Source organism: Eschrichtius robustus, chromosome 17 (assembly GCF_028021215.1).
Source record: "Eschrichtius robustus isolate mEscRob2 chromosome 17, mEscRob2.pri, whole genome shotgun sequence".
In the NCBI taxonomy this organism is placed as follows: domain Eukaryota; kingdom Metazoa; phylum Chordata; class Mammalia; order Artiodactyla; family Eschrichtiidae; genus Eschrichtius; species Eschrichtius robustus.
In genome coordinates, this window is record NC_090840.1 from 81986874 (window position 1) to 82013269 (window position 26396).

At 44.5% G+C, this 26396-nt stretch overlaps 1 protein-coding gene across 1 annotated transcript in view; it reads right to left on the minus strand.

The window, feature by feature from the left end:
• FAM135B (family with sequence similarity 135 member B) overlaps positions 1-26396 on the minus strand; it is a 178448-nt gene that overhangs the window by 26909 nt on the left and 125143 nt on the right. Inside the window, exons 7-10 of the mRNA XM_068525663.1 lie at positions 14150-14303; positions 11960-12009; positions 5476-5631; positions 4444-4517 (exon numbers count right to left, since the gene is read on the minus strand). Coding sequence (XP_068381764.1) covers positions 4444-4517; positions 5476-5631; positions 11960-12009; positions 14150-14303 — 434 coding nt within the window. The remainder of the gene's footprint in view (positions 1-4443; positions 4518-5475; positions 5632-11959; positions 12010-14149; positions 14304-26396) is intronic.

Consider the following 26396-nt stretch of genomic DNA (forward strand, 5'->3'; position numbering starts at 1 on the left):
ATAGCACTATTCGTAACAGCCAAGATATGAAAACAAGCTCATTGCCCATGGACAGATGAATGGATAGAGAAAATGTGGGACAATGGAATATTATTCAGCCTTAAAAAAGGAGATTCTGCAATATGTGACAACAGGGATGGACTTTCAGGACATTATGCTAAGTGAAATAAGCCAGTCACAGAGGGACAAACACTGCATGATTCCGCTATACATGAGGTATCCAAACTAGTCGGATTCATAGAATCAAAGAGGGGAGGGGTGGTTGCCAGGGGTTGGGAGAGGGGAAAATGGAGAATTGCTCATCACGGGGCATGAAGTTTCAATGAAGTAAGATGAAAAAGTTCTAGAGATCTGCTGTGTAGAGCATATAGGGCCTTGTTCATTTCATTTTTATTTCAAGGTCAGGTTTATCCTGACTCCCGGAGTACAGCCCAACAGCATACAGATACTTCTATTTACAGGTCAAAAAATCTACATTCTATTTTTCTGGTGTATTCTTTAGGATAATGGTTCAACGCTATATAGGGTAGCCATAGCAGGGAGGCTAGGAGTGTGGGATCTGGACTTTGACAGATCCATGGTTGCATCACTTGCTTGCTGTGTGGTCTAAGTTACTTAACCTCTCTGAGCCCAGGTTTCTCCAGTTTCTTCTGTAAAGTGGGGATAATAACAGTTCCTTGCTCAGGGGCTTAGTGTGAACATTAAATGAGCCACTGCGTGTAAAGTATTTAGCACAGCTTCTTACCAGAAGCTTCTCAATAGACTTATTAGCAGCAGGAAGGCAGGTGAAGTGACTGTTGTGCTCAACTCTATATACATAGCAGCTTGTAGAATAAATGATTTTTAAAAAGGAGACGGTGTTACAATTATTACTACGGAAATCATAAAAGAGTGACATCTCAATGATCATTTTACAGAAATTAAGTCATCAGTATAGGTCTTCATACTCATCAACATTTTCACATTCATTCATTTAATAAACTTTCTTTGAGCACTTCCTTACTGTGTGAAAGGCACTGGCTGGCATTGGTAAAAACAGAAAGAGGAACAATAAAACACACCCTTGCTACTAACCAGTTCTAAATCATTTTAAAACACTTTTTAATCAGTGCAACCCATGGCAAGAAATGGTCTTCATTTTACACGGCCACGGAGTACAATCACGCACACCCCCAGAAACATACACGCTGAAACGGAAGTTTCAGAAACACTTCTTACTACTACTACCTATCTTACCTTACCCTATCCTATCCTATCCTATGTCATTTAAAAAAGGCCGTTGTAAATCCACTAAGATGATCTCACCGTTCACTCACTGACTGTGACCTATCATTTGAGAAACACGCTCTAGTGTGTGCTGGAACAAGAAGGGTCTTGACAGCGAAGTTTCTCCTGTCCATCCTGATGTGGGAGGATGGTCCTGTCCCCTATGCAAACAGCATGAGCTCCCTGCGGCTGCACCCTCCCCTCCAGTCTGACCACCAGATGAGCACACCCGTGTCCATGCACAGTCGCCAGCAATGCAAAGCATCTCTTCACTCTCTCCATCTACGGTTTAATTCTGTTCACAGCCCTTAGGACCTGTCCTCCAGTAATTTTCTCAGTCTGAAATAAAATTTCCCTCTTGATTCTATAGTTCTTATTTTAATGACCTAATTAAACGTTTACCTCTTTCTAAATAGCATCATTGCTATTCTAGTGTATGCTTTCTGCTGTAGGTTAATATCTACTATTAACTGAATGGTAACACATTTCTCTAATCTCTGAAGTTGCACTATGGGGCAAATGTTATAATCTCCTAGGTATCTGCAGGGCTCAATCCCTCCCCCTGCCTTAGAGCTCCATTCAAGTGTCTCCTTAGGAAGCCTGTCTCTGACAGCTCTACGAAATAGCACGCTTTGTGCCTGTCACGCTGATATATTTCTCCATAGCACTTATTATGTTTGCCATATCATATTTATTTATGTATATATTCATATATTTACATTTATGTATATATTTATTTGTGTATATTTATTTATGCATATGCTTTCCATTACTAAAATATGAGCTCCATGACATAGGGAGTATGTCTGTTTTGTTCACTGCTGGGTATCCGATACCCCAAATAGTATCTGGCACACAATCAACACTAGATAGATACTTGTTGAATAAAGGAATCTCCCTTTTACATCTAAGCACAAGCTAAGCAGTAACTAGTTTGATGTCACAAGCAGTATAAGTTACAGGATCAAGATTTCGAAACAGGTATATGAGATTTGAAATCCAAGGTCTCACCACCATAGTCACATGCCAGGTTTTTAAGGCGTTCGTTATAATTACCATACCACAAAGTCTGAATTCTTCATGCTGGTCCTCCCTGGTCCTACCTCCCTGTCTCCTACTTGCTCACTCCAATCTAGCTACACTTGCTTCTTGATGCTTCCAAACACTTTGTGTTCCCATACAAGGACCTTTGCACCAACTATTCCCTCTGACTAAAGAGTCTTCTCCCATATCAGGGTATGGCTTGCTAAAACCCCAGTCTCTGCCCAAATGCCACATCCTCAGAAAGACTTCCTTTTATCTCTTTGGCTAAAACATTCCTTCTCCCACACCCAGTGTTGTGTTGGAGCCAGTTCATATTGGCTTGCAAGAGCCAGCTGTATACATCTCTTCCTGAATCCACATTCAGTGATAACATATCCCTAGCTTGAAATTGACCATGGTGGGAGCATCCACACATGGAAATTGGCAAACACTACAGACTGGAGTTTGTTTGTTTGTTTTTGCTTTCCCGAGAGCTAGTTGTGAAACATTTATGAGGACACTGGCCACACCTCTTCTCATAATTTTCTATGTCCTCACCTTGATGTGTTTTTCTTTACTGATCACTCTCTGAAGTGATATCATGTACTTCTTGCCTGTCTCTCCACTAGAATGAGTGACCGTGGGGAGAACATCTTTATTCTGTTCCCTGCTGCATCCCCAGTGTCTATGTGAACAGCAAACATTTGTGTAAGTCATCAGGCATCACCTAACTCTTTCCGAGCAGAGTCTGCAGCTGCCCCAGGTCGGGTCCTGCGCGTGATGCTCTCATGTGATCCTCACAACCATTATCCCACCCATTTTAAGGAAACGAAGACTAGGTGAGCTTCAGGGAAAAAACAAACAAACAAACAGAAAATTAACTCTCTCAAGGATCTGCTGCGAGTAGAGGAGCAGGATTTTGAACCCAGGTCTCCCGAATACCATACCATCTGTACTTTGTACAAGTGGTTGTCATTCCAACAAAACTCTTCCAGGACACTAGTTGCCTATGCGTCTGTCACCTCTTTGTGTGTTCACACTCCTTGGGAATGCAGCCAGGGCCTGGCAGTCTGAGGTCTACCTATTGTTGTGGTGATTTGGAATTAGATTTCCTGCAGTAGTCTTGAATTGCAGTGCTTTGCTCAGTGGTCCTCAAAGTGATGCTTGTATTTGCCAAATTAACTCTCCCAATTTTCATTTTAAAAAATACAGTTGGTTCTAGCAGGGGGCTGGACTGAATGAATGAATGCATGAGTGAGTGACTCTAGATATGTCTAGAAAAGCCATTTTAACATGAGATATGTTTTCCTTGGTGCCCCTCTCAATTTCAGAATCCATGAGGCAAACTTAAACATTGCTGTAACTTTCCAAATAGAATCAAGTGTGGGGAGAAAATAAGGTTATAAAGATGAGGGTGAAAAGATCTTCGGGTCTGTCCTAAGTGATGGATGGATTTCAAGTGTTTCTCCTGCTGGATTTACTATAGCATCTCAAACATTATTCCATCCACATTTATTTTGGAGGCAAACGTACTATGCAGAAACCAAAAGAAATGCTTGGACTTGTGTAGCCAAGGCCAGACATCTTGGAGGAAGCACTGATGGTGCCCACAAGGGAAATCTACAATGAGAGACAATGACCTCACCTTTTGTCAACCCTTCGACTTTTCTGAATGTTTTTAAAATTTTTCCAGAGGAAGTCAAACTTAGATATTCAGCTGTCCTCCTAATTAGGTAGTTCAGCCTTAATTCTTATGCTAAATGCATTTCATAGCTGCTGCAAAGTCTCAGGTGAATTTTTTTTTTTTTTTTCCTGACATAGCTCGTGCCCACACCACCTGCTTCTAATTCATTTTGCAAAGAGGACTCAGCACAGATGTCTTCAGGGACCGAGGAAGCCTTGATTCTGGCTACAGAACCATAAGGATACTCAACAACAACAAAAAACCCCGGCTATTGATCTTCTCTGCCACCTGCCAGCTCCTGCCTCTGCAATTTGTCTGACTCTTTTGCCTTCAGAGAAATTGCACCTGAATGTGCAGAGGTGGGCAGACTTCTCTCCTTCACGATTGGAGATGAAGGGAAGAAATAACTTTGAACAAGAATGTCCTTGGCGCTTAGGGTTCACGATGTGGGCATGCAACTGGTTACTTACAGATTTTCCTGAAAGGTCAGCACTGCAAGTTTCTGGTGCTCCATATAAAAGAAGGCCTCGGAAAACCTTCGGACCTGAGGAATAAAATAGTACAAACAATGTAACTCATTGGGTGGGTTTGGCCTTCACTTTTTTTTTTTTTTTTTTAAACTATTTATTTATTTTTGGCCGCACCATGCAGCATGAGGGATCTTAGTTCCCGACCAGGGATCGAACCCGTGCCGCCTACAGTGGAAGCGCAGAATCTTAACCACTGGACCACCAGGGAAGTCCCTAGCCTTGACTTTTTAAAAAGAAATTAAGGCTCAACGAGGGAAGTAACATATATTAATATCAGGGAGAGCTTAGCCCACAACCCAGAGGTTCTGAAACACTAGTATTTCTACCCACCCCCAGCTGCCCTCTCTATTTCTGGTTCTTAGCACAAACCTGATTTATGGACACAGTTGAATGCATGTTTATGAATCTGCTTTTGGCTTGCGTTCTGTCGTTTTTACATTTAGGTCTTATTTCTTCTACTAGAATATGAGACCCTTGAAAACAGAGGCCATAAATAAACACAGATGAAATAGAATGTGCAAAGCCAGTCATGCAAGTGTGTCCGCTAAGCACTTTGTAGACTTAGCTATTTGGTCCTCTTGCTGGAAATGAGAAGACCAACGTCTTTTATTATGCATTAGTACCCACCGCTGTGCACTCAAGCTGGTGGCAAAAAAATGAGCTAGGAACAATGGAGTAGATGTGAAGACACTTCTTTGAAACACTATCAAAGCACTTCGTCATATCCCTGAGATTGGCTTGCTATCACTTGGTAGCCAAGGAAGGTATTTTTTGAATAGTAGAGCAAAGATTTGAAAGCCAAAGGAAGTTCATGAAGTTTCACTGCAAGTTCATGGTGGAGAAGAACTAGCACTTGGGTCTACAGAAGGCAATCCCGACTTTTATTCTCTGCCCAATGAGCCAACTGCTGTAAAGCTTGCTTGAGAGATCACTGGTGCGTGATTACAGAATTTATACCATTTAACCCCTTACCCGCAAGGTGTGATGCTCCTGGGTGAGATAAGCGGTCACTTGGGAGTGTAATGTCACCGTGTCCAGGAACTGGGTCCACAGAGCCATCAGGTGGGAGGCCAGCTGGGCAAGATCCTTACTTATCTGCTCAGCTATCTTCTCTGGATTATTCAACATCTGGGGAGGCAAAAGGGTGGCAGTAAAGGACCTCTGCTCCACGAAGCTACTGCCGTCTTCCTCCTGAAGTCTTTACTGGCTTCTCTGCTTTTAACGAATCCCTCTCCTTTCTCTGGACTCTCCTCTGCATCCTATTATGTTCTGAACTCAGTACTCGACAATCATGATACCTTCCACTTATTAATATCTACTAGTTGGCAGGTAGAACACTAGGTGTTTTTATATGCCCTTTCCTATTTAATCCCCACAATGAACCTTTGGTAGAGTTATTGTAGCCATCATTTTATACAAAAATAAAATGAGAGAGGATTAAATAGCACACCCAAGGTCACACAAAGCTGGGATTCAACTGGAAGACCATCTCACCACAAAGCCATGGCACTACGCTGCCTTTACAGAGTAGGCGTCGTAAAACATCTCCCGAGAAACAATGAAGTCTTTATAACCTCACGGCATCTAACTTGCTAGGTGATTTCCACATGGCCGTGCTCAATAGACCCGCCACCATCTTCCCCCCATCACTCCAAATTTCTTAAGGAGGATCCCACGCTGTCTTAACAAAAGCTTGAAGGACCCAGTCTACAGAGGTCCGGAGCCCTTGGGGGAACTTTTGGCTAGCTTCAGTTTAGAACTACGAGAGCCGTCTGCCTCTCTCGTAGGGGGTAACTTTCATTGTGGAGAGGTGAGAAGAGAGATCACATCTCTGAGGACAGCCAGAGAATCAGTGGTCCCAGCCTAACACTGAATTCTACTCTTCATCACTTACCACCAAGAATTTAATGTGCATCTCCCATATCCCAGGCACATGTTTAGAATACATGGGGGCACAAAGATGAATTAGAGAGCGTCTCTTGGGACTTCCTTGGCGGTCCAGTGGTTAAGACTCCGCACTCCCAATGCAGGGGGCCCGGGTTCGATCCCTGGTCGGGGAACTAAGATCCTGCATGCCGCGAGGCGCGGCAAGTAAATAAATAAAGTGAAGTTCAGTAAAGGTGTTTTGACAAAAAGAGTGTCTCTGCCTGCAGAGAGCCTCATTCACCAGAGGAGATAGGAAGGTGGGTTAACCATGAGGAGTATAGCCAATATTTTATAACTTTAAATTTAGTATAATCTGTAAAAATATCAAATACTATGTTGTATACCTGAAACTAATATATTGTAAATCAACTGTATTTCAATAAAAATAGGTTTATACCATCCCTATCCTTAATATGCTTAAAAAGTCAAGCACTTAAGAACACTGAAAAAAAAAAGAGTGGTGGGCACGTGTCTGTCTTGGAAGACGCAGCAGGACACATAACCATTGCTGCTTCAAACCCATCTCTGAGCTCCTTCTTTGCCATGTGCCTCAGTTTCTTCATCTGCAAAATGAGTGTGCAAAGCAAATAACCCTTTATTGGGTGTAACAATGTATGAGGAGACTAAGTTCAAAGCCTCACTTGAAACGTTGAAAGTTCCCTTCACTCTTCTTGGACTAAAGGCTGATGCTAGTATAAGGCATCCTGGGTGGAGCGAAGCATCTGAGAGTAAGAAAAACAGAGAAGAAGGAATTTGACACTCTGTAGGGCTCTTTAATTGTTGGGTATTGCAGCTTTGTAATTAATGACTAGCTTCCGGGTACAAGGCATCATTCACCTGTAGTGTCTCTAAGCTGCTTCTTCCAAGAGGAAAGATCAGTCTTTGGTGACAACACAAGCTACAAAACTCCAAAACAAGAGAATGGCCCTAACTGTCTTCTGATGGAAGCACTGTTTCCACCACTGGCTCTGTTGGGAGACAGGGACCAAACAGGGAACGTCCACTCTTGGTTCAGTCCCATAATCCACGGCCCAAAGTGTTAAGAGGCAGAAAAGGAAGGACTGGGTTGGGGAGAGTAGGGGATGTGATTGGCCACTGGAAAACCTCTAGGCTGGAGAGTAAGGCTATTAGATGGTCTATTAGTGGCTTATCTTTAAATTCTCCAACACGTTACCCTCACTAATGGACGCCAAGCTCCTGCATCAGCACCGGACACCTTTCTGCCCCTGACAACGTTCCCGGCCTTCCCTCTGGCTACCTTCCCTCTGGCCCAGTGCTGCCCATGGCTCCAGCCACACCAACCTGAACACACAGTTCTTTCCAAGCACCAGGGCCTTGATCGGGCTGCACGTCCTCCTTGGAATGCCTACTCCCTCTTCCAATCTCCTTTCTCCCTCTCTTCACCACTCTGGACTTGTCTGTTCTCCACCAGGTAACTGTTTCAGAAGCCAGTGCAGTCCCCCTTGTTCCTGATGATTCTCTCAAAACTTCTACCGTGTTCCACGTGTAAGCCTAGCCTCCCTCTCCTTGCAGTCTACTTGACCTTGCACAGACTACTCTCATGGCACCACTCGCCATATGTTGCTTTGGTGCCCTCCTTTGCCTGCACCCCGAGCTTTAGCCTTCTCAATATTCTCGGTACCTACACCGTGGCTGACGGATGATGGAAACTCAGTAACTCTTTATTGAGTCAGCTGGTGACTCTGCATCAGTGAGAGGCACCCGTGCCTTAGGAACTGGACTTCCTTTACTGGCCTTCTCGCCCTGACACCCACGGCTCTGCCTTAGAAACTGGACTTCCTTTACTGGCCTTCTCGCCCTGACACCCACGGCTCTCCCCACCATCCACTCCAGCAATACTGGCAAACACAGCATGAATTCTGAGCTCAGCCCCCAGAGAGGAAAGGAAAAGCCATTCATTAAATGTGTCTTTGGGAGCATTATTTTCTTCCCCGAGTTGATTACAGCAATGGTTCCAGATAAGATTAAGGAAGCTTCTAATTAAGCCACAAGAGGACCTTCCTGCTCTCACAGAGGCCTGGGCCTGTTCAGTTACAGACGATGGGTGTGGAAGGGTCTCTCTGGCAAGAAAAAGAGAAGCCCTTCACGCTGACAAGGAGGCAGTCTGGACCCAGTGCCATTTCAGGTGAAGCTCCTGAAAAATATACAGCCACCCCTGCCGTGCTTTTCATCTGCGTCTAGCCACGCTCCTTTGCTCATTTACTCACCACCTCCGCCCCTTGCTCTGTTTACTGAAGTCTGAGCTTGGAGTATGCCAAGCTCTGGGAAGCCAAAGATAAATATGTCCAGCCCTGGAAGGGGCACATGGTCCAGTTACAGCTATTTATTTCGATAGTCAGACCTACAAAGTACTATGAAAGAGATAGGCCCTGAGTGCTGTGAAAGGGTCATGGAAGGCTTCCCGGAGGAGGTGATGCCTGCATTGCGTCTTTAAGGTAAGCAGGTGTCAGGTGGAGGAAAGCCTGCTTTATACACCCTGAGCTGGCCGCGTTCTCTCACCATGGGCCTTAGTCCTAGCTGCACACTGAATCACTGGAGACCATAAAGCGTTTGGGCCCGTCTCTGAGGGCAGGACCCAGACACCAGGATTTTTCCATTGCTGTCTGGTAGACACTCAGCATGATTTGAACCTGTTTGCTGTACCAAAGCACGTGGCTGAGTTTCATTAGAACCTTTCCACCCGTTACGGAGAGCACAAGCCATCCCTTTTCTAATCAGGCTGCACAGCGGAAATCCTGATCGTGGGCTCCAATCACCTTTCCAGCCCAGACCCCACAACTGGCTTCAAGGGCTCCCTCTGCAGCCGTGCTGGGCCCCGAGCGCCCATGGTGCTTCCGTCAGGTCGAGTCTCACCCTGGCTTTGCGTGGTTGTTCCCTCCCCGCCTTGCTCCTAACGTTACCTAGAGCCTCCGGTGCTCACACAGGTCCCTCGTCTTACACCTCCTGGTCCAGCACTGTTGCTACTGACAGCTCCCGCCTCATGCGTGAACTAATCTGTTTCACCCTAGGCTGTTAGTCCTGGGGAGCTCTCTGCCATCTTTGTCTTTGTCGTATTCCCAACAAATAGCAGAGTAGCTGGCACGTCGTAGGTGCTTAAGAAATGTGTATAAGATTCACACAGAGAAAAGGTGCAGGTGAACTACTCCATGACTGTAGAGCTCTGTGTTTTCAAATTGTCTTAAATCACCTGAAACAGTTTCCACTGACCAATCCATCCTTGAGATGGATGCTTTTGTGACCATGTGCTTGGTTGACCACTAGGTGACGATGTCCTGCCTCGAAACGTTCTGTGGGCTGTGAAATGTGTCTTTTGCGGGGGGGTGGGGGGCGCGGGCAAGGAGGAAGCTTTGTTTCTTTCACTCCCAGCACCAGGCCAGCCCTTTAGCAAACCACAGACCAGGCTGTGCTCCTCCCCGACTCCCCCTTTCCCTCCGTGTCACCCAGCTGCATCCCTGCAGCAGTCAGCTAATTTGGTTGCTCTGTACCAAATAAAGCCTGAGGCAACACTGTCACTCCAAACCAGGGGCCTTTTTCCTGCAGTTTGGGGGCCCGGTACCAAAGGAAGCAGGCAACCCGCTGGGTTTTCGTGAAATATATCTAAGAACTCATTGGCAGCCTGAGCTGTGGCCTGAACCACTGCAGGGACCAGATGCATCAATATTGCAGTGGCTCGCGGATGGCCTTGGGTTCTGCCCCACGCCCACCCCTTAGTGGTTCAGGGACCACGATGCTCCTCTGTGTCCACTTGTGGCAAAACGCATGGGGACATATCCACGTCTCCCCCTGCACTCGCAGGCTGCGGTGGGGGAACCCCTGGTGCATTTGTACGTTTCAGGGGTACAGCATAATGATACGTGTACATACTGCGACATGACGGCCACAATAAGGTTACTTAATACACCTATCACCTCACATAGTTACAATTTTCTTTTTCTTGTGATGAGAACTTTTAGGATCTACTCTCTTGGTAAATTTAAAATATATAACACAGTATTGTTAACTATCAATCACTACCGTATTGTTACTAATCACCACGCTGTATCCCCAGAACTTACTTATAACTGGAGGCTTATACCTTTTGACCACCTTCACCCATTTCCCTCACCTCCCCCCACCCCCCCTGGCAACCACCAATATGGTCTCTGTTTCTATGAGCTTTTTTTTTTTTAGATTCCACATATAAGTGAGATAATACAGTATTTGTCTTTCTCTGAATGACTCATTTCACTTAGCACCATGCCCTCAAGGTTCATCCATGTTGTCACAAATGGCAAGATTCCCTTCTTTTTGATGGCTGTATACTACCACTGTGTACAGACACGCTGCATTTTCTTTACACACTTGGGTGGACACTCAGGTTTTTCCCATGTCTTGGCTATTGTATATAATGCTACAATGGACATGGGGGTGCAGATACCTCTTCAAGATGGTGATTTCATTTCCTTCAAATAAATACCCAGAACTGGGATTGCTAGAGCGTATGGTAGTTCTATTTTTAACTTTTTGAGGAGCTTCCATACCGTTCTCCACAGTGGCTGCACGGATTTACATTCCCACCAACTGTGCACGAGGGTTCCCTTTTCTCCACACCCTCTCCAGCACTTACCCCTTGTCTTTTTGACGAGAGCTATTCTAACAGGTGTGAGGTGCTATCTCATTGTGGTTTTGATTCATCTGGGGAACTTTTAATGAAAATGCAAATCCCTGAGCTCTACTCCCATCTACTCCGTTTCAACCAGTTTAGATGGGACCCAGGCCAGGGTGCGTCTAAAGTCCAAATGTGTTTCTACTGAGAGGCCAGGGAGGAGAAACAGTGGTTTAAAAGATAGAAACGTCAGTTTGCAAGGAGACAGTCTCAGGAGTCCTGCTCTGAGCATCGATTAGCTGTGTCACCGACCCTGAGCTACACACTCCTTCCCATCTCATCTGGCTCTCGTTACATGAGGATAGCAGTGCTTGCCCAGACCATCCAACGCAATGGGATGTGAAAGCGTTCCAGAGATTGTAAGTAACAGAACAGCATGCATTGGCCAAGTACTCATTAAGCACATACTCTTAATACGTGATTGATGAACTTTTGGCAAATGCAAAGCACTGTTTTCAAAATCATCATCTTCATGGAAGCTGGCCTCCTGCCATGTGTGAGCCATCTGAGCACAGGTGCATTGTTTCTGTCACCCTCCGTGAGAAGCACGTAGCCCGTAGTCAATAAACGTTTGTTAGATGCGTGGGTAATAGACAAATAAAAAGTGTGAATGTCAGGGAAACCAAGACCTGTTAACCTGTTTGGTGTTTTTCAAAATATCTAGCACGTGGCCCGGCACACAACAGGTGTCTAAGAGACACAATGATTTAGGGCAGTGGATGGAACAGTATTTCTTCAGTTTAAGATCCAACATGAGGTAACCAGTCGTGTCTTTTCATCTCTGATTTCTACACCAAGCAAGCAACTACGTTTGTCCCACATAACTACTGCCATTCAGAACTAAGGAGTCAGCTTCCTAATTACCTGTAGCTCTGAGCACAGCTGAGAGAGTGTTTCTTCAACAGCAAGTGACTCTAGGAAAGAAAAAAAAAACCCACACAATTAAATGGACACACACTGAATTGCAGAATTTGTTAACGGAATGAACGGAGCACAGATTTCAAGTCGGCACTGAAGTCACAGAAAGAAATACAGCTTCTGTGGACTTTCCTCATCTATTCTGTCTAAAGGGTCCTGCTTATAAAGAGGGTGATTTGGAGCCACGTGGCTTCACACTAGATAAAGGTCAACATTGTTCCACGGATGCACTTCTGAGAAACAGAAGAGCCCCATGTTCACTTGGTGTGGTCCAAAGCGACTCCACATTCTGTTGTGCTTTTGCGGGTACGTACGCACATGCAGGCACGCACACGTACACACACGTCTGTGTGACTCATCTAGGACCTGGATCTGCATCTTCTTCGTACAGGTGGATGTTCGGAAGTCCAGGGAAGGCGGGTAGCAGAGCTAAGACTACTGCTCAGCGCCACCAACTCATCACAGCCTTCCACACTGGCCACAGAGAAGCCCGCAACCCCGCCGTCTTACAGCTCGAACTGGGTGGACTCTGGCCACTTGTGGTTTCACGGTCGCAGCTTTGCCTGTGTTTGAACTTTCCCCTAGTTCCATGAGGCTGTGGTCAGACCTTGCACGTGGCCGACGCGTGGGTTTTAATTAAAGCATCGTTGCCAAGGTGAGTGCAAGCAAACCTTCAGTTCCTTGCGGTCCTCACGCATGAGCACATGCTGCCCGCCCAACAGCTGTCCTCAGCTCTGTGAGCCCCATGAGGCGTAGTGCACTTTTATCACTGATCGTGGCTGTGCGCTTGGGGTCTGGCACAATGCCTGGTACACAGTAAACATTCAATAAAAATAGGGTGAGTGAGTGAATGAACAAATAAATTCAGTTCCTTTGGGTTAAAAAAAAAAAAAGTTGAAGCAAGAAGCCAACTGCTAAGACACTGCCTTCATTCTCCCCCTGAGCTAAACTGGCTCTGAACTGTGTGGGTCTCCTTTGAGTGCATTTGACCTGAAAAATTTCAACTCCAAGATCACGTGCTTCAAAGGGGGCATTAGAGCTGACAAAGCCAGACGGTAAGATGGCACCAGAAGTCAACGCAACAACAACAACGTTGCCCCTACTCCTTCCTCCTGCGCACCAAGCACTGTGTGTGAGGGATCTGGGGGGCTTCTGCCCTCAAAGACCCCCAGTCTAGCGGGGAAGAGAAACATGCAAATAAATGATTGTTGTGTGGTGTGTTCAGTGCAATAACGGATAATGCACAAGGCCATCAATACTGCCAGCGCATGATTATCTCCACAGGGAAGGTCTCAGGGTGCAGGGAGGGAAGTTGAGATTCCTTCCCAGCAGGATTGTTATTACCCTTGAATACCAGGCTAAGGATCTGGCTTCTGTTCTAGGGGCAAAGGGCCTCATTGGAAGACTTTGAGCAAAACCACAACCCACCACCTGCTGTAAATGAGTGTGACCTGATATAAAGACTCTGCCCCCGGCATCACTGAAGAATCTCTGTGCTCCTGTCTTGTCGTGCCACACATTGTGACCCTGAGCAGTCACTTCACCTCTCTGAGCTTCAGTTCCACCATCTGTCAATCAAGGGGGATGAGGCCCAATGATCATGATGTCTGACGATGGACGAGAAGTAATTCAGCCCCAGAAAACCAAAACCAAATATGGTGACTACTGAGAGCTTGCTAATATCATCCAGATGAAATATGTAGAAATACCGACATATATATATGTAGGACTGTTTTACACTCTTGTAAGTGGCAGTACAGTAACTACAGCCTAATTAAGGAAAAGGCTGTAAACAGGCATTTTCCCTTAGAAAGGAACTCCACATTATGTACCCATAGCACCAGGTGGGTAGTAGGTCTTTAATAAATGCTTCGTGGATGAATGAATGAGTAAATGAACGTGACATGTCTCTTCATGAGCTTGCGTCCTTTCTCCCTGCATTGGCATGTCCAAGATTTTCTCCGGCTAGAATGATGTCGAATACAAAAAAAAAAAAAAAAAAAAAAAAAATCTGAAACGGTGCTTGCTACTGTGACATTTACAAAAGCACACTGACTTTTCTCGAGCCCCAGTCCAAAAGAGGAAGAAGTTCGGTCGGCTACTGGGGTGAGTTTTCCCCTGTGCCCGGCCCCTTACCCAGCTCCATGCGTGGCAGCTCGGGGATGTCCCTCATGATGGTCAGGAAGTAGGCACGGAGTCCCCGGTAGGCGTGTAAGAGCAGGAAGCACAGCTCCCGGTGCCACTTGTAAGCATGCTGCATGCAGTTCTCAGAGGGCACGTAGAAGCTCCCCTGCAGGGGAAAACAGAAACGCAAGCTGAGGGCTATCCCACGTAGCCAGGTCCTGAGCAAAACTGGGAAGCGGTTCAAGATGCCAACCAAAGAGGTGGAATCTCTTCCCTATCCTTCTGTATGCGGAAACCATTGAAACTGGCCAAGCCTCTATCTTACTGTGTTCAAATTAAAATAATAATAGTAATAATAATATTAGATGATGGTGATGATGAGGACGCAGACCTCACAGGTTTGGGGCAACTGAATGTCACCCACTTACAAGCCTCTTTCTCTTGCCACTGTAAGAAGAGGCCATGGGACAGACTGAGGTGGGCTCCTTTTCACAGGGAGATAAGGCATTTAGAAAGACCTTTGTATTGATGGATGAATAGTACACCGTGCTGAGAAGGAGAAAAATGCTTTGCTGTAAAATAGGAAGTAGTTGTGAGTTGCAATTCTCAGTGTTGAAAGTGTAAGAGGCTGTGGATGTGCCCACGCAGTGTGAGAATGCTCTGTACATTCTACTGTGTTGGTAGCTGTAGGACGCATTAGAGCAGTAGAATTACACACATGTCATTTGTCTGATGAGGAAAAGATGCCTAAGTCTGCAGTTTACTTGGAGGCCCAGACATGATGAAAAAGGAGGACCAGGACAGTTCTGACTTTCTTGCAACCCCACTAGAGAAGGATGGCTTGGGGTGAATTTCAGGAAGGATTTGTTTTAAGAACGGAAGACGGAATCTCACCAGGATGGGTTTGGGCAGAATAAGGGAGGCGCTGAGTAGTAAGCTGGAGAACTCCGTGGATGTAGGAAATCTACTGCTCATGTGGGTGAGAGGAGAGCAAGCAAATGTCTCTTCATGAGCCGTCCAATGCTTCCTAGCCTGTCCTGCTGGGAGAAACGCCAGGTGGGGTGTTGGTGGAATCGCATCCTCTTGGTTTCTGTGAGTTGGCTGACTTGCATAGTTGTCGATGTGGCAGCCTCTTGCTTCCTTTGTTTCCTTTTTTCTTTGCTGCCCTCTAAAGAGGGTTGAGTTGGTCCAGCGGGGGCAGGACAGGTCTGATAAGGGTCAAGAGCCACCTGAACTTCATCTGTACTCCCAGTGGTGCCATGAAGGCAGACAATGGTGGGAATAATTATATTTGCTCTCATCACTACATCATGATAGTTGGGTCCTGGCATGCAAGGTGGTACAAATTAGGAAACCTGGATGGAAGTCTCAGGTCTGCCGTCACCTCACTCTGAGACGGTCTTAGATTAGTTCCCTGGGAGAAAGACTGCAAGACAGAGATTGGCCTGCAGGAAGGTCATGGCGTGTGCTCTTGGGAGCAACGGCCATAGGAGAGTAGGGTGGGGCAGAGGGAGGAGGTACGCTGCGCTGTCATGCAGGCGCAGGGACCTCAGTCGATCCCAGGGGGAGCTCTGGACCTGCAGCTGTCTGGCCTTGAGACAGGGGCCAGGTCTTTGTACCCATGCACTGACTGTCACTGGGCACGGGTTACCTCGGGGAGGAGGTGTGACCTTGGTCGGCAGCTCTCCCAGACAGGGCAATTTTCAGAGAGGGACTTGGCCATATGCAGTTGGCCACCGTCACCCTTGGTAGAATGAGGAAGGAGTGATTCAGGCCTGAAGCTGGAAACTGGGCACCACAGAACTCCCTGGAGAAAGTCTCAGCAGCACCCTTCACTCGCCGGTGCCTCAAATTAAACCTGGCTTTCTGTTATGAGGTCCCTTCTGATTTGAACGTAACAGAGACATTCAACAAGCTTTGTCATAAAAAGACTTTTCCATTTCATAAGCAGAAAATTCAGTCAGGACATCTGTGGTTGCCAGGCACTCAGGGTAACTTGTATATTCCCATTTCTCATCTTTCCTATTATGTTAAGATCAGAAGTCAGTACAGCTGTAGGAAGACCAGCAAAGCTTGTGCATAGCAGGGTGTGTGTGTTGGACTCCCCAGGTCTATAGAGCAAGAAAGAATCCACTATTCATGAAACATCTAGATATTCCCATCATACTGTATCTCACTGGATGCTTAACAGTCACCTTATAAGGCAGATATTCTAATATTGGTTTTCAAAATAGAATACAGATATGGTAAAAATCTCAATATTACCAAAGGAAACACAATATAAAGTTTCCTATTCCCCAGAGTCCAATCATTTTCTTGCACATCCTTCTACAATGCTTCTATATGCATACATACCTATGTGTATATATGTGCACTTATACACATATATGTCCTAAAAACACACAGAGACACACTCACGTTGAAAAATGCTCTGGATATTTCTTGGTTACTCATTTTTATCACTTATGCCTTGAAGTTCTTTCTTCTCAGGCCAAAGAAGTGATAGCAACTCCAATTCCCATTTCACAGATTGAAAACTGTGGCTCAAAGAATCTAGTGGGTTGTACAAGTCACTCTGCTTTGCCTGCAGCGGAAAGGATTCTCAAGTTCAGGCGCTCAATGAAGGCAGGCCTTTCTCATCTGCCATGTGTGCCTTTGAAAAGCATGGCTGGCCGAGGACAGCGGCTCAGCTAGGTCTGCTTACTTTGACATAGGCATTAATACAAGTCCTGCAGTGACTCCATTATCTGTGACTAAGCAGAAATGAAAGCAGGCAGGGGATTAACAAAGGCATCAGATCTCGCAGCTCTGAGGCCACAGCCTGTTTACCTCAAACACCCCTGAACCCTCCAATTTCTGGTCCTGCTACAAAGCATGTTACTAAGTTTCACTTTTAAGACTAGACACCAATAGCATATGGGTTTTTCGAGAGAGACATAAAGAAGATGTTGGAGAATCTTCATAAGGCTGATTTGATATGATTATTGAAATAATAAGAAGTCAAAGTGTTAATCCAAAGAGAAATCCTAAAAAAATTTGGCTGGAGAGTATCATAAGCAAAACCAGTGCCAGTTTCCATAAACACTCAACAGCACGACTTTAGGAAAGTGAATGATTTGCCACAGAAAATCCCATTAGCCGGCCCTCCAGGCCCACAGAGCCAGCATGGAGGAGCCAATGCCCACCCCCACCCCCGCCATTAGAATTGCATGAAGTGGATTGAAAAGCCCTGCCCAATCTCCCCAGCACAAAGAAAGAACACTTTAGCATCCCTCCTTTTCAACAGTCTGGAAAGGAAACCCTAAATAATACGACAGGATTCATGCAGGGTAAGCAGAACATTAGGTTGTGTGCAAACTCACAACGGAAGGCTCCTGACCAGGGCCCCCCCCCCGCCCCACGGCATCATCTGTACAACATCTGTAAAAAGGGAATGATAATAATCTGACCTTTCAGGGTTTCTGTGAAGGATTAAACAACAACACTCAGGTAAAACACAGACTTCTGTGATGTCTCAGTGTAATGTCAGGGTGCACTAATCTTCTTCAATTAGGACCCACCCACTGATGGCCTCTGGAAATGTGTCTATGGATTATGCAGCTCAAACCTCAATGGTCATCCACATAGAGACCTGCAAATGGATTTTAACTCAATGGAAGTCTTCTGGGAGCCGTGCAGGAATAAAGTTTGGTTAGAACACAGAATCTGGAGTCAAATAGGGTCTATTCCTTGCTTGTGGACTTATCAGCGTGACTCAGTTGGTCCTCAGCACCTGAAATGTTAGTTTCCTAACATGAAAAGTGGGGATAATAATAAAGTTAAAGTGTTTAGTATAGTGCCTGGTTTATATTAAGTACTTGTTAAATGTTAGAAGTTTTGCTTTTTAATTCATTTATTACCTAACAGAGGTACCTTGCCATCAAATCAGACCTTTGTATACATGCCTCTCGAATAAGTCTGCATCTCTACATCTAATTACTGCCCTGGGCTCTAGAGCTCTATTCCAAACTGCTGATTGGATAGCTTGCCTGTTGTCACAAACACATCTTGAAAGGAGCTTATTACTGCCCCCCTTGCCTGATCCTTCTCTTCCTTCTGGTCTTCGTTAATGGACCCACCTTGCCCAACATCCAAGAAAGCCAGGGAGTTCCTCTAGTCTCCAGACTTCTTTCTCACCCCAAGAACCAGTTATGAAGTCTTGAGAGTTCTAAAATGCTCTTGCCTCTGCCCTTGTTTGAGTCTTCTCTATTGCTCACTTTAATTATTAACACATCCTTCTCCTGGGTCTCACTGCCCAGGTCTTCCCTTTCATCTGCAGCACCAGTGTGTTCCTACTGTCTACAAGATCAAGTTCATATTCTTTAGCATGGCATTCAAGGCCTTGAGCCCCCATCACATCTCCTGGCTCAGCGGCTGCCTCTTGTTTCACTCCAGAGTCCACTAGCTGTTCCTCCTTCTTTTAAGGGCCTGTCCCCTTGCTGCCTAAAAGTCACCACCAAGAATCAGGTCAATGTCCTGTTCTTTGTGAACCTTCTCCAACTGCTTCCTGCTCTTGGGTCCCTTGCACATACCTCATTAGACCACAATTATTTCCGTAAATTTCTCTCTCTAACCCTCCCTGCACACTTTGAGGTTAGACAGTATGCTATTTGTCTTTGAACCTGACACACCTAGGACACAGAATGCAATGACTACATGAACAGTGAATGAATGAATGAATGAATGAATGAATGAATGAATTGTAGCATCCTCTAGAGGTCTTGGCAGCATCACGACAAAATGGGCTTGGTGAACATAGCCCCAGATTGAAGGTCCAAATTACCTTCACTTCCCCCTACTTAAGAACTGTGGAGCTTTCATGCAATTTTGGAATCTGGATTTGCTAGACCGCCACAATAATCATGCTATAGATATTTATGTCCTACAGAAATATACTTATTTATACTTTATATGAAATATGTATACAGTCTGATTTTTACTAAGCATGTGGTAAACACTGATAACTTTTCATTTAATTCAGACACACCCATAAAGGCAAAACACATTTTTGTATAGAAATATCAGTCATCTTCGGTGTTACAGTTATGGGAGAATGCACAAATGGAATTGGTTTGTACTATTCTGGATGTCTCTTTGAAAAAGGAATGCAAGCTCAATCAGACCTCAAAATCTAGAATTCTATTCATAGTAGCTACTGTTCATTGTATGCCTGCTGTGTGCCTGGTACTATTTTTTTTGGCCCCTGAATTCCTCTTCTTGGCAATTCAGTGAGTTTTTCATTATTATCTTTGTTTTTAACCAATAAGAAAATAATAATATAACTACAACAGCATTAATAAACAGCTAACATTTATTATTTGACTCTATTAAAAACCAGGCATTGTTCAAGTGTTCTATATGTACTAATTATTTAATTCTTCTGCCAACCTGATGAGATAAGCACAATTATTTATCCCCATTTCATAGACTGGGCAACTGAACCCCAGAGTGATAAACAACTTGTCTGCAGGTCTCACGGCGTGCGAGTGGTAGATCAGCAATGCAGACACAGTCTGACACCGGAAACCACACATTCCTCGTCTTAATACTGAACTTAACCTTCGAACTGAGCTTCAGGAAGTTCAAATGGCCTGTGTTCACACATCCAGGAGGTAGAAGAGTTAAGCTTCTAACCCACGTTAAAGCCTAGATTTTAAAAGGAAATCAGCTCTGTAAATCACAAAGGGAATCAAACACCCCCTTTGCTGCTATCTTGGTTAGCAGTTCCCAATTTTTGTGTCCCGACACACTGGATTGTGGTGACTAACTGTGAACTGAACTACAAGTATTTGTTACCCCAAATCGTTAAAATGTAGAAATCACGGATGATTTCATGTTACTACGACTTCGTCCAAAGCTGTTCCTGCCGCCCTCTTACCGACACCCCACAGAGGTTCCTTCAGCAGTAGAAAAATAGAGTGAGCATTGTCAGGCTTGGACAGATGGGCAGGCATGGGGTGGGGAAGGTGACTGACAGTCCCAGGTCTAGGTCACATTCCCACCCAGGCACCTGCTCCATTCCACAGGCATGTGCTTGCCGCCTGCCGTCTTCACATGGCTCCAGCACTGAAGCATCGTACAAGCAACTGTTGAATGATCACAGAGAGATCTACATGGCTCCAGCCATAAAAGAAGTAAACTTGGGTTTGTATTTCTCTCCCTCTATAAGTTTGCTTTGCCCCGACCTCCCCTCCTGGAAATCAGGAACAGAATATTATTCATCTTCTATTCCCAGCTACTTCCACATAGTGGGCAATGCATCCATGTCGTTGACTGAAGTGATATTTCGAAAGAATGAAGGATCACAGTGAAGCTGAAGAGCTACTCTGTAAAAGGCTATCATGGGGGAGTTTATGACATAATGTCCCACTGAGTGGAGCTAGAGCCAATGGCTGGAAGTTCTAGGAAGGTACACACTGTGGATGAGAACACTGCTTCTCCACTCTTGATGTGTTTGCAACGTGGAGGGACATCCACTAGCATCATACTCCCAGCTCCTCTCTGCCCACTTATTGAGCAAAAGGTGAGTTTGGGATAAGAAACTAGGTTTTTCCCTGGAGTCTTCCTCTCTTAGTAGCAAGTCCTCCTTCAGAGGCATTGATCTCCATCACCTTCAGCCCTGGGGGAAGCCTGGTAGATGAGGTGGTCTTCAAGGGAGCCCTACATTTGTCTAGCACGGCTGTATCTGATTAAGCAGTCAATTCTAGAGTTCAATGTCCGGGAACCCCCTTGATCAAAGATGTAAACCAAATGATCTCACATCTTAGTTTGAATTCTAGTTTGTCTTATTTTGTCTTATTTTCCAATTGGTTCAGCACTCAGTTAAGGGGAAGAAGGTATTGTGTATCAGTTCCCCTTCACACCCAGCAGATTTGATCTCGTTGACAATGAAGTCACTAACGTTAATACTTCCCTGTGTCATACTACCTGGGGTGCTCAGGAATAGAGGGAGCAAACAAGGAGAGTTGGCCAGTGTTGGGTTAGAACAGACCAGTGGATTTCAATCACTATTTGGGGAAATCCTGGGGGTACCCTAAGCAGTAAGAAAGGGGAAGGGTGGGTGAGGAGCCCACTTCATCAGAGCTTTTCTGTTCACAGCAGCTTTATGATGGGTTCTGCATAGCATTCATCTGAAAAAGAAGTCCTTAGTTAAAAAAATAAATAAAAATTGAAAATCACTGGACTAAGCCAATGCCCCTGAGTGCTCAGCTGTTCTATTGTAGTCCAGAAGACAAGTACAAATTGTGTAGCTGAAAATCAGACCTCAACAGTCCTTGTTGTTTATTGTTTTCCTTCCTGATTCCTAATTATTGTTTTCTTTCCTCTCTGTTCATAAGCCTGTTTTAAACAGCAGTTTTTAAAAAGATACTTTTTGATTCGAATTGCTCCAAAATGACAGTGAGGTATTTTTTTTACTTCCATTTTGTGGGAAAAAGCAACAGAGTTCCATAAAAATTCAGTGGACTTGGAATTACAGGAAAGACCTGGGGTCAAGGGGTTAAGTCCTGCTTTTGCTGTTGCCCAGCTTCAGCACTTCTGACAGTGGCTTAATTGTCCCCCGGGCAAGAATGAGGATAAAGGGGAAATGTTCTTTGCCTTCCATAAAGTACAACAAACACATGGTCCATTAGTCTTATTATCAGTAAGAACTCCGTGTGAATCCTGCCACTGATGTGCTTAAGTGATGGTACTTTCTTTAGTAATTTGTTCAATTCCTATATAACTAAGAGATCTTGACCTATTTAAAACTTTAAAAAGTGTAACTCATTAGTAATTAGATAAGTTGACATATTGAATCTGAATAATTCATGACCATCCTGTAAGTTGCTTTGATGCTTATGATGTAATTTATGATGTAATTTGGGTGGATGCATATATTGCTGCTATTGATCCGTTTGACTTTAGAGAACTGTGTGTTTATATTAGAAGTATTATGACTGGGAGTCCCATTGGGTGTCTTCAGCTCATCAATGGGGTCAGTCCAATTCCGTTTATTCTCATGATCCTAATTACTCTATACTTGGTGCTTTCCTGTGTACCCGTCGTTGTGCTAAACACTTGAGCTCCAAACATTAACACACCCTGCCCCCACCTGGAAGAACATATTCTCAAGTTAGAGGAAATGGGGACACAAATGCCAAAGTGTAGTGCAATGTGGTAGGCATCATACTAGAGGAAACCTCAGGAGGAAACTTTCCATGCTATGAGTGCGTGGAAAGGCGGAGGTAGGGAAGGTTTCCTAGAACAGGTAGTGCTGCAGTTGAATCTTGAAAGACTAGGCAAGTAGAGCAGGGATGAGGGAAGGCAATGAAACTGTCACAAACAAAGACAGAGAAGGAACAAATTAATAAAGTGCAGGAAAATATAATCAGTAGCGTGCGGCTAAGGTAAATGAATCCAGGAGAGAAAAGCAGGAGATGATGCTAGACAGACAGCCTGGGGTCTGGGCATGGAGGGTCGGGCATATCACGCTGATCAAAAATCAGTTCCCAGGCACCCAGAGACACAGAGGAAACGGACAACATGTGTGCCAGTGTGCCCGTCAGTGGGGGATGGGAAGACACGTGTCGAGCCCTCTTCTATGACTCTGGCTTCTCACTAGTCATTGCATCTGGCCCTCCAAACATGTAGGGAAGTTGAAATCATGATGTAAATTTGCAAAAGTCGAATGGTCCAGAGACATTAAGTAAATGGCCTCTGGTCCCATAAGTACTAAAAGACAAGTCCAGGATTCCAAAACAGCACAGCCTTGGTCTGTTATCCCACAGGGTACTATTCTGAATGCCCCAGCATCAACATCTTCTCAACTGAAGACAAGACAGCAAGAATAGGGATAATAAAAACAGCAGGAGTAAGGTGAAATGGCCATCAGATACACTGGATTAATTATGTAGCATGTGAAGGGTCAAGCGATTAATACTTCCATCCCCAAGAGGCCAGTTCCAAGATCATAAACTCAGACGTATCTGCAGAATAAGTGAGCTGTCAGTCTCAGTGCCTTGGGATATGGTGACCACTGTAAATGTTTCTACTTCAGATTCTGTAGAGGTTCACTATGGTCTCTTAAAAATGTGAAATTCTATGCTTTTGTGATTTTAATTATGAAAGGTATTAAATTCCTTTAGCTGCCACTGGGACAGGCGTAGAGTCAGCATGTATAATTACTCTCCTATTTCGAGGTCTGAAGTCTCTTGTGTGAATTTGGTCCTTATCTTTCCCCCTCGTACTTCTGGTGGGCTTTCTATACAGCTCATTCTATAGGGAACCTGGAAAGCAGACCAGAGCAGAGCATCATTGAAAACAGATGCTATGCTCTGATAGCAAACATACAAACACCCATGTGGCTCCTTATAAATCTTACCTGAGACACACAGAGCACCCAGAGTCATTTCTAAGTGAGGTGGGGGATGACTGTCTCAATGTCAGATGGTGGGCACGGGCGTGGGTATGACCTGAATGAGGTGCACCCGATCCCAGAGCCCACACTCCTGCACCACCAACAATTAATTCCGGCCTCCCCGGAGCGAACGCTGGCTCTCTCTTAGCCTCTGCAGAAAACATATCAGGCTGTTCTGAGAAATCATTAAGGCAAATGGGAGGCCACTGCACCAATATTGTCATATTAGAATGTTTAATTCTATAAGAAACCAGCTCAGAATACTTCTGGCTTTTATTGGAATGACCATAGCAATCGTAGAAACCAAAATAAGAGTATTTGCAAAATAAGTCATAGTATACCTAGAGCTTTTAAATCAACTCTATAAAGTCTGTTTCATTATTGTCCTCATTTTATAGATAAAGACACAAAGTGGTGGATCTCTCAAAGTGTCAGGAATTGAGAGTTTTCTATAAAATATTATCCAAATTTATAGGCCAATAATAATCTGAACACATTTTAAGTAACATTTGGATTGTGTCCATGACCACGTTGCAATCAAATATTGCTGTGCATTAGTAGCTGCATTTTCCTCAGGGTTCAAGATCAAGCTGTTAAATGTAAAGGCCACTAAAGCGACAGCATTAACATTGCAACACTTCTGAACCAAGGTTGGACATTTGAGTTGTTTTTAATGCTGGTCTGAAGTTAACTGGCTGCTCATCATCTGCTAGTACTCTACTGAATACAGCAAGCACCTTCTGTATGACATACAGCCCAATCTGAATTTGTGATTATCACCTCACCGATAAAATAAGAATAATAAGAGCAATTACCTCCAAGAAATATGATGAGGAGCAACTAAGACAGCAAATGGAAGCAGGGTACTTAGAAGAGTATTTGGCAAAGAATGAACATCTGACAAAGAATGGGTATTTGTATTACAGGAACATAGAAGAGGGGCGTGCAAGCCACTTTACAGGTATGGGAGGAGAGATGACAGAGTTCTAACATGCCAAGAAAGGACAGGTCAGAGGGCCCAGCAGGTAGAGTGATGTTGTTGGCCATCATACCTGCAACCACACTATACAGACACTCCCTCCCTTTTCTCTGAGCTAAGGAGATCGAGGCATAGAAACAGGGGGTAAGGGGGAACCAGAATCCCATTTCCCTGCAGTCTTCCAAACACAGGTGATTTTGACTTTCAATATTACAGACAGAGCCTTCAGATGACATCAATAGGCCATTTGAAAATTGTGTCTACCAACGAGGACTCTACAGACAGTAGATTCTTTAATTAAGGTGACTGCAGTCACTACATCATTACGATATAGAAAATACTGCAACATCCCACATTCGAAAATGTCTAATCTCTCCAATAAAACATTTATAGCTTTGACACTTTGATTTTCTAGTATTTTACTTCCAGTTCTTCTTCATTAAAAGCATTTCCCCAAACTGTGCGCAATGTTCAGCAATTCTGTTAGCAGTTGGCAAACTGGATGCTTAATATTTAATCTAATTGAGAACATCACACAACTCAAAATGAACAAGCAATTTAGTTGTCAGATCATCATAAAATCCCAAACACCTTTCTGATGAATGTCTTTATTTTTAAAGTCTAGTTTGAAGAAGGCTTTGACTTAACTAAATACTACTATCCATCAACTCAATCGGATGCATGTAATCGGATGCCTTTAAAAATTCCCAAACAGTGGCTAAATGTGATATTTTAAAAACACGAGAGTTTTAAAACACATGCTGAGTGAAAGAAGCACGCCCTCCACTGTCAGGGTCAACCTGAATTTAAATGCTGGCTTTGCAGACTGTAATCTCTTCAGGGCTCTACTCCACATGTGTAATCACTGACTCTATCTATCTATTAAAAATAATTTTGGAATGAGATACCATCTATAATACAAGATTGATGACATGCTTTAGTTATACAATAAATCAAAAGCCTGGTTGATATTAAGTGTACCATATGGCCACTCCATAAATAGTAGATACAATGAATAAAATAATAATGATGATTGTTATCATTATTATAGTTAATCCTATTATTATTATTAATAACATTTTAGTGTTAATAAAACATCATCTCATTTTTCCTCCTAATCAGATCACATTCGAGAGTTACAGGAGGCAGGCAGAGGGAGCAATGGGAGAGGTCAGTTACATTCTGGGCGTTATTTTCAATTTGATGCAATTCCTCTTTGTTTTACTTGATGCCTTTGATTCTTTAAGACTTGGCTCTCTGCTCTGGCAGAAACACCTTTTGGGAATAGGATTTTAGCGTGTTCAGGATCAAATACGGAGGAGGTTTATCTCCCTTGCAAACTGCTGTTTGTGGATATAAGCAAGAGAAGGGTAGATGCAAGAGGGGAAAAGAAACAGGAGTACAAAGGAGGGAAGATTCGATGAACTCAAGGAGGAGCAGAGAGAAAGCAACAAGCTCCACAGGGCTGGAACCCACACAGAGGTGGGCACCAAGTAGGCACCACACAGAACAGGAGGGCTTGATGGATGTGAGCTTCTCAGCAGCCCTGGAGACTTGTGGCCGAAAGTCTGCTCTCAACCCAGCTCACAATAACTCAACACGTGGGCCCCGTGGCTCTGTTACGAAAGCTGCTCTAATCCAGAGGGCAAAGCCTGGCCCCTCTCCCCGTGGTTTCTCCTTGTCCTGACTTTAATTGCCCGGATACCAGTCTGTTCTGACCCTGAAACCAGTCTCCCCTGACCCTGAAACCAGTCTCCCATCCCAACCTACCAGCATCTGTATGCCTTCACCTTACCAAACCCATGTCACAGATGCCCTGGGGATAGACCCTTGCTGATTCTCAA